The 9,923-nt window shown below is 41.8% G+C and overlaps 1 protein-coding gene across 1 annotated transcript; it reads left to right on the forward strand.

Moving 5' to 3' along the window:
* Positions 1-5,676: 5,676 nt before the first annotated feature.
* On the forward strand, positions 5,677-9,084 carry LOC133323457 (basic proline-rich protein; the record flags this gene model as incomplete). Its single annotated transcript, XM_061532381.1, has 1 exon — positions 5,677-9,084. A coding segment is annotated over one exon (3,408 nt), but the record flags the coding sequence as incomplete, so codon positions are not given.
* Between the last annotated feature and the right edge of the window lie 839 nt (positions 9,085-9,923).

The raw sequence follows: 9,923 nt of genomic DNA on the forward strand, positions 1-9,923 counted from the left end.
AACTTGAGTCTAATTGAGCCCCATCGGCTCAGTGTTATATCGTGTGGCAAGAAACAAAGCCAATTATAGAAACAAAAATACAGAAAAAAGACTTCATTAACACCCTAAATAAAAAGAAGAGATATAACTTGAGATGATGATCTCTGAAACACTTGAAATAAATTTGTAATTGACTCGAGAAGAGAATTACCAATGCGAACTACATGTTCATGCAGTCACTAAGAAATAAAAAAACAAATGAGACAAGGTAAACGAATGCAATACAGTGGTCAAATGTGGAATTGATCGAGTGTAAATAATTAGGTTGGGCAATGAATATTGTATACATCAAAAGTAAAATGAGCGAAAAATTCATTCATAAAATTAAAGTGACCTTTGCATCGACAACAAAAGTGTAACAATCTCCCATTGTGGATTTCCAAGGTCGGTGCACAAAATTCGATTGATTTGTAAATGTGTGCATACGTGCCTGGAGCCTATATCTAAAGCGGTATCTATATTGATTACATTGTGTAGAAATAACCGAACATTCGGAGTTATCATTATATGAGATACTACTCCTAATTGAGGACTGATATAGCTTAATTTCGAACCTAACATTTTTGCATCACAATACCGAGTTTACCCAAAATCGGTAGGTATCATTGTATGAGGGCTAAGCTTAAAGAAATTAACCTATATTTATAATTTCTAGTAGAGAGATTTGCTACCTAATAAGAACCCCAGGTACTAAATTACAGCCAATTTGGTCAAAAATGCGTCAGCGAATTAAGTTAAAAACACGCTTAAGAACCTAAAATTGGATGTACCGTTATATGGGAGCTAAGCCGAAACGTGGACCGATATATCCCGAACTTGAACTGTCTGCATATAAAATATATGCTATATGCTAAATTTTGGCGATCTATCTCAATTCGATTAGTGACTAGAGTGATTACAACAGACGGACAGACGGACAGACGCACAGACGGACATGCTTAGATCGTCATAGAATTTTACGTTGATCAAGAGTATATATACTTTATAGGGTCGGGAATAATTATTTCTAGGAGTTACAAACGGAAAAAACAAAATTAATATACCCTCCATACTATGGTGGAGGGTATAAAAAGGGGGTTATATGGGGACTACCCCAAAAAAGAATATTATTAAAACTATATATGGCTCTGAATAAGATCAATAAATCCTAACATGTCTACATCAAAGGCAAATCTGTGGATACTGCCTTGCATGAGATGGTCGGACACATTGGTAAATTCCCGTTACTCATTTGCTGCGTTCTTGAAACTGGAATCTAACCATTCATCTTTAACGGAATGGATTGATAGAATGAAGGAATGTGCTGAAATGCTATTGGAGATAATTATGTGTGGAAATCTTTCAAGGATAGGAACAAAGGGCGATTCTCTCTCATCTACTGTGGTTTCTTGTGATAGATGAGATATTGACAAAATTAGATAATTTAAAAAAATGAAGGTAGTATGCCGATGATCTCTGACATAAGGCCGGGTGCCTTATAAACTCTGTATAACTGAGCCCAGGACATCGGTCTTGGGGTGAAACCCACAAATACAGAAATTGTACTCTTTATTAGAAAACGTAAAATCCAAAATTCCGCCTATCATCTTAGGGTGGATCAACCATATATATTTCCTACAATTTAATGTGAAAAAGGAATGTTTAAGAGCGTATTAAGAAAGGTAATATCACTCTACTAATGCAAGAACTTTATAGGTCAGGACTAACACCTGAGATCGTATTACAACCAGTGTTACGGTTGTCCTCCCTTTACTTATTTGTGGCTGGCAAGCTTCCTGGAATGTCATTTTCAATCTTCAATCGTTGAATCTTTCTGTTAAATTCCGGGCGACGAGGTGTGCTCTGAGACTCAGAGAAACGGACGCGTATAGGACACGTCGCATATTGGTTATTCTAGTATTGACTTTTTATATAGAAATACTCACATTAGTGACAATATTCCCCCTCCGACTTTGACGACATAAGAGTAAATAATCCTAACAGGGAATAACATCGTAGAACTACTTCGCTGCTCACAAGTGAGAAATCAAACTTCCAATAGGGATCATAACATGTCACTGCAGGAATAGAAAATTAATTTAAAATTGGGACATCAATGAAATGAACTATTGCCGTTATATGAGGATGGGGAAGAGCTGGAAACAATTGAACATATACTCTGGAGATGTCCATCGCTAAGTAGGATAATACATCGACAGTTTGGCAAATATGAAATTGATTCTCTAGCATTCTTCTCTGGAACAATCTACAAAATGATATTTTTGATATTTTTGACATGGCTACACTAACCAGCATATCTCCACTATACCACTTTTGACTATCCGTCTTCCGCTTTTTTCCATGGCTTTTTTATTTAGGTACCTTGGATGAGCACAAGGCACATCATATATCCGAGTGATGCGGCTGCTAGAAAACAAACTAACATATATGTGGATCTGAATGGGGTAGTCAGCTCCCATATGCTTGAGTACTCTCTGGAAAAAATATAAAATCCCCAATCAACATTTCCCAAAGCAATCCGTGCTATGAGCGAGCACGTAACGAGGACAACCTCCCAATGTGATCCATCCTCTCCAATGACAATGTGAATATTTAACATCTATGAGTGTTCAATGATCCTTGAAGTATTACATATATGTGGTTCAAAAGCTTGTGCCCAATTTTGTGAATAGCTATTCTTTCTTGGTTTCAAAAAAAATTATTTTTGGGTTTGGGTTTAATTCGACCCTAATCTTATTCAAGAGTGCCCCTTTAAATTAGAAGTGAAAATGTCAACAAGTCTTGAAGATTTAGCCGATTTAATGTGTCAGCATCAAGCGACGGCGGAAGTGCTTCTCGTTTTTTTTTGAAACAGATTTTTAAAAATGTTCGTATATAGCTATCAAATGAACTAGGTCGGTCAAGATCTTCCTTATTTTCTAACTCGGTTTATGGTCGAAAGTAGGGAATTTTTCAAAAATAAAAATTCATATGTCCGCCATTTTCTTAATTTTTGTGCGATGTTAATAATTCTATGTCAGACATTGGAATTTTGCCGTTGGAATTTTTAGAGTCCAGTGATAGGAAATCATGCCCGTCGTCCAAAAGAAGGACTTTTCGTTAATTACAAAAAAATATGTCAATTAATTTTTTATCCTTTAAGTCTTTTATCCTTGAAGAAAGTTATCAATGTGGATGTTTGGCTTCCTAATTTCAGCAGATTTTTTATACACATTAATTTTCGGGCTTTAGCCACATATTTTCACAGTGTTATCTTTTCCTCCTAGTAGATGATATGCTAATAAATTCGAATTTTTTTCTTTATTAAATATTGAATGTATCTTCACTTGTAGTCCACATTAAAAATACTGTGCACCGGCGCACTGTCAAACAAAACGTCTAGATCAGAAGGGAGTCGAAGTTCATCTAACTCAGGCTAATAGACAATACATTAGACAAACTATGAGCGTGGCAGAGCCAGCAGCAAGAGATGTTATAAACCCAATAAGTTTAAGGGAGATGAGATGTTGAGGCTGCTGCTGTTTCTGGCTTTATACAAATAATGACACCAACAACAACAACAGCAACAAAATCCGGGTTAAAAACACCGGCTAGTTGTTATAGAGAGAAGAAGCATCTTGACGATACGAAAGTGAAACCAAAAAGAGTTAATGAAAACGTAAATCTCTCAAAGTTAAGAGACACAACAAAGTGGCAGCGTACGCCGCACACACACATAACTGATGGATGAGGAGGGAGCGGTCTGGTTGTACAATTTAAGAAAAAAATAAATAGCTGAGGACGTTGGCTGACTGGCTGATGTTGCTACCAGCTATTACTACCGGGGAGTAGCAAAGAGCGTCTTGATAGAAATAATAAAACAAAAACATACTAGCTAGTGTGGTAGCTAGCTGACTGGCGTTTTTTTTTTGCTTATTTGCCTCAGCCTCTGTATTTGTTTGGGTTGTTTTGTATTTTCGGAAATTCCTTATGACGGATTTCATATAAATTGGCAAAGGGAGAACTTAAAATGCATCATTCGCATTTTCAAAGTTTAGCAGTTAACAACAACGAAACGGTCTGGCTAGAAAACCGATAAACTGAACGGGGATCACAAAAACACGGCATCTTCGGTTAAACCCAAGATTATTTTATGGATTTATTAAAAATCTAACGAAATACAAAAAAAACTATTAAATTGCAAAACAAATAAATAGAAAAATAAAAAAGTATTAATTATAAGAAAAAAATGGTGAGTTGGTGTAATGTCAAAAAAAAGTAATAATAAAAAATAAAACTTGAAAAAATAAAGACTCATTCTGAGGCCAGTTTGTAAAAATCTTCTGTGCCTGCCTCAGTGTATCATTTTCAGTGATGTGATTTATGTGGTAATCGAAGATGACATTTTGTGATGATGATGAACTTATCATCCTTGTCAAAAACAATCAGTGAAACAACAACAACAAAAACGACAACGTAACGCATAAAGTAAAATATTACAAAATCCCTTTTTTTGCAAGACATTGTCATGAGAAACAAATGCAAAATCACATGGATAAAACAAATATGAGAATCTGTAGCCAATGCAGAAGTGTGTGAGTTTTTTTGGGCCCAATGAAAACCTTATGAAAAAAAACTGAAAATATAAAAAAATGTTCTGCAACTAAAATAGACGTCATTGTGGGTAAAGTTTTTGTTTGCCACACAATTCAAAGTCGTGACAAAATTTCCAAGAAGCAGGAAAAAAAGAACAACGGGAACAATGCCCAAAAATAAATCCACACTCGAGCCCAAAATGAACTCTCGAAGTTCATATGAATGCATTACAGGCAGAATCGATGCGGGTTGGGGAAGCAAAATATATGCAGCATCTAACATAAAATGTATGAATGTCTGTGAGCTATTGCTGCAATTGTGTTTAGAAGTGATTTAATGATATTTCAACAACATTAACATCAGACACTGCATCAACAAGCGAGGCAGCAGCGGCATCATCGTTTTGCCAGGCAGACCGCAATACCTTTAAAAGGGCTTTTAAAAAACTCACGTCACTTTTTTGAAAATTGCCTCTAATGGCTGTGATGAAGTTACAGTAGCTATGACAGCCTGAGTTTTTTCTTTTCTTATTTGATTTTGAGATGCGATGATGCTGTTGATGATAGCATTGCTGGGTGATTGGTTTAGCCTGACTTGGCTAGTTGATGGCATCACTTGTTTCTAAATGAGACATTTGTTAATAAATTGCAAATTCTTTCGTTGATGTTGTTTTTGTTATTTGTTAATATAAACGTTGCAATATTTTTTCTATACACTTAGTGAGGTTATTTGTTAACGATAAAGATCTTCATGAAAATTTATCAGTGCAGTGATTTTAATTAGCACACAAATTATTGACAACTAAAGAACAATGTCTGGAATATTGTAGATGTAAAACTTCCATAGTTATTTTCCCAAAGGATTATTAAAGGATTTTACATATTACTATGTTCTGCTTACATATTTTCCACAAAAATTATGGAAAATCCTTTGTATAACAGGATATTCAAATTGACTTTTGAGTAAAAACAAAAAAATAAATTTATATTACATACTCTCAGTCGTTCCCAACGAGTTCTCCTCTGAAAGTTTTAAAAATATCCAAAATAAATAAAATTTATCTCTTTACAGAAACTGTACATTCCTCTGATAGCGGTCTTGGCCGCTGTCAGTGTTTATGGCGATGTTTCCCATTTGGATACTGATCTCCGTGAAGATGGCTATCATTACAAACAGCCATCAGTGCCATTTCCTCAACCTCCCTCAGGTAATGGCATAGAGGATAATGACTACAAACCTCCCCGGCCAGCTCCAGGACAACGACCAACGGGACCTGCAGCAGGACCTAGCTACAAACCATCTGGACCAGCACCAGGTTTTGGACTAACAGGTCAACAGCCATCTGGACCAGCACCAGGTAGTGGCGGTCCAAGTTATAGGCCATCAGGTCCTGCCCCAGGCTATGGTCCTTCTGCCCCCAGTTATAAACCTTCGGGCCCAGCACCTGGATATGAACCAACAGACACACAACCTTCAGCACCTGCACCAAGTTATAAGCCTTCTGGTCCTGCTCCAGGTTTTGGACCAACAGGACAACAGCCCGGTTCTGGACCAAGTTACAGACCTTCAGGTCCATCTGCACCAAGTTATAAGCCATCTGGTCCAGCTCCCGGATATGGACCAACAGGACAACAACCGTCGGCTACAGCACCCAGTTACAAACCATCAGGTCCTGCTCCTGGATTTGGTACTGGTTCTACTCCTAGCTATAAACCTTCTGCACCTGCTCCAGGATATGGACCGACTGCATCAGGTCCCGGAACGGGACCTCAAGGCCCATCTGGACCTCAAGGACCGTCTGGACCACAAGGCCCCTCTGGACCTCAAGGACCATCTGGACCACAAGGCCCCACTGGACCCACTGGATCTCAGAAACCAAGCGGTGCTGGTCCAAGTTACTTACCACCTCCGAAAACACCATCCGGTCCAGCACCCACCTATGGACCACCCAAACCTCAACCTGGTAAACCTGGCCAAGGGCAACCACGTCCTGCACCCGATTGTTCTGCACCACTTCGTCCCGGTCAACGTCCTCCACCTGGATGCCCTGCACCCGAACCCGATTGTAATGCTCCATTGAGACCTGGTCAGCGCCCTCCACCTGGATGTCCTGAACCCGAACCAGACTGCAATGCTCCCCTGAGACCCGGTCAACGTCCTCCACCTGGATGCCCAGCACCCGAACCTGACTGCAATGCTCCTCTGAGACCTGGTCAACGTCCTCCACCTGGATGTCCAGAACCTGAACCAGACTGCAATGCCCCTCTGAGACCTGGTCAACGTCCTCCACCTGGATGCCCTGAACCTGAGCCAGACTGCAATGCTCTTCTAAGACCGGGTCAACGTCCTCCACCTGGTTGCCCCGAACCTGAGCCAGATTGTAATGCACCATTAAGACCCGGTCAAAGACCTCCTCCTGGATGTCCTGCTCCTGGACCACAACAACCTGGTAGACCCGCACCAGGTCCTCAACAACCTGGTAGACCCGCGCCAGGTCCTCAACAACCGGGTAGACCTGCTCCTGGACCTCAACAACCTGGCAGACCAGCACCTGGACCACAACAACCTGGCAGACCAGCACCTGGACCACAACAACCCGGTAGACCTGCTCCTGGACCTCAACAACCTGGCAGACCAGCACCTGGACCACAACAACCTGGTAGACCTGGTCCAGGTTTGGAGTACTTACCACCTGATCAAAAACCGCAAGGACCATCTGCTAGACCACAACAACCTTTCCCAACTCCATCAACACCAGTTAGGCCTCAAACTCCAGGACCAGAATATGTTCCACCAGGACCTACATATCAACCCAAACCACCACAATCACAACGTCCTCAAGTTGACTGTTCTGCACCACTGAGACCAGGTCAACGGCCTCCACCTGGATGCCCAGCTCCAGAACCTGATTGCAGTGCCCCCTTAAGACCTGGTCAACGTCCACCACCAGGTTGTCCTGAACCAGAACCTGATTGCAATGCTCCCTTAAGACCTGGTCAACGCCCTCCTCCTGGTTGTCCTGAACCCGAACCAGACTGTAATGCACCTTTAAGACCGGGACAACGACTTCCCCCTGGCTGCCCAGAACCTGAACCTGATTGCAATGCTCCATTGAGACCAGGACAACGTCCTCCTCCAGGTTGTCCAGCTCCTGCACCCGGTCCTCAGCAACCAGGTCGTCCTGGTCCCGGACCTCAGCAACCTGGACGCCCCGCTCCTGGTCCACAACCGGGTCGTCCAGTTCCTGGTCCCCAACAACCTGGCCGTCCTGCTCCAGGTCCAGGACCCCAACAACCTGGCCGTCCTGCACCTGGTCCAAGCCCTGAGCAACCTGGTCGCCCCGCTCCTGGACCACAACAACCTGGAAGACCTGGACAAAAACCACAGTTCCCATCCGATAAACCTGGTGTTGAATATTTACCCCCCGAAGGAAATGAAGTTGCTCCAACTAATGGCAATAAACCACGTCCAGGCACTAAACCTCAGCAACCAGATTGCTCAGCTCCGCTGAGACCAGGACAACGTCCTCCTCCAGGATGCCCCGCTCCTGAACCTGATTGCTCGGCACCATTGAGGCCAGGTCAGCGTCCACCACCTGGATGTCCTGCTCCCGAACCAGATTGCTCAGCTCCATTGAGACCAGGCCAACGACCTCCACCTGGATGTCCTGCTCCTGAACCTGATTGTTCTGCTCCATTGAGACCAGGACAACGTCCTCCACCTGGATGTCCTGCTCCTGAACCCGATTGTTCTGCTCCATTAAGACCCGGTCAACGTCCTCCACCAGGATGTCCTGAACCTGAAGCTGATTGTTCGGCTCCTTTGAGACCTGGACAGCGTCCACCAGCTGGATGCCCTGAACCAGAGCCTGACTGCTCAGCACCATTGAGACCGGGACAACGTCCTCCACCTGGTTGTCCCCAACCTGAAGAACCAACGGGACCATTATATCCATCACCATCTCCAAGTCAACCCAAACCAAGCTATCCTTCCACCAGACCACAACAGCCATCATATCCTGGAACACAAACTACAAAACCACAGCAGCCATCATATCCTGGACCACAAAAACCATCATACCCTGGATCTCAAACTACGCAACCACAAAAACCCTCATATCCCGGTTCTCAAACTACTCAACCTCAACAGCCGTCATATCCTGGTTCACAAACCACTCAACCTCAACAACCTTCATATCCCGGTTCACCAACCACTCAACCTCAAAAGCCATCATACCCAGGTTCTCAAACTACACGACCTCAACAGCCCTCATATCCTGGCTCTCAAACCACCCGACCTCAACAGCCCTCATATCCTGGCTCTCAAACCACCCGACCTCAGCAGCCCTCATATCCTGGTTCACAACAACCTTCATACCCAGGCACAGAACCCGGTACTGGTGAGGATGCCGGTTCATTGGGGCCCGATGGCTACAACTACAACAAGCCAAGTAAACCATTCAAATATTAAGGTCGATCCCTACTAAATCTAGACATATATACATACTCATCCGTACGTATTAAGAGCCAAGTATTACCACAATTACCCGACAAGGACAGTCCAAAAACTTTGAAAATTGATGAATGAATGTGCTAACCAAACTCAAGTACCTTGAACTTCCATTACGAAAACCGCATCACTTTTTTTAATTAAAAATAAAAAGAAATCGAACCGATTGTAAAAAACACACAACATTATTTATGTAAAGCCAATGTTTATTTTTTATATGTATAGACATGTAATTTTTGATAAAAATAATATAAATAAATAATTTTCCTAAAAAAATTAAAGTTATTTGTGTGTGTGTGTGTGTTTGTGTGCGTTTAGCTCATCATGTTTTAGAACTCCAAAGTGGAGGTTCATGTGAAATTCTTGACCTTTTGACCAAAATCGTGTACCGCAAGCAGCAAGGTAAGGTATGACAGCTGTCAAGAGGCCGTTGTTGTTGCTGTTGATGTTTACATTTGATGATTTATGGCAATGACGACCTCTAATAATAAGGCGGTAACTAGCACCTCTGCCGAAGCTACAATATTTCATTTGAAACCAAATTCACCTTTAATGTGCAAAATATTAAAAAAAAAAAACCAAAAGCAGACACCAACAAACAAACAAAAATACAAATATTTAATGTTGTTGCCAATAAAAAACAAATATGATGAGAATTGTTTTTTTGTCTACTTAATTCAACTTTATGAGTTTCTAAAATACTTACGCTGTTTGCGTTACGTATTGGCCAACTAAGTTGAGAACACAGACCAAGTGGTCAGCCACGAGACACACTGACCACAACAGCGCACCTCACGTAC

Source organism: Musca vetustissima, unplaced genomic scaffold, assembly GCF_032173495.1.
Source record: "Musca vetustissima isolate MV318-11 ecotype Yass unplaced genomic scaffold, APGP_CSIRO_Mvet_v1 utg22094, whole genome shotgun sequence".
Classification (NCBI taxonomy): Eukaryota; Metazoa; Arthropoda; class Insecta; order Diptera; family Muscidae; genus Musca; species Musca vetustissima.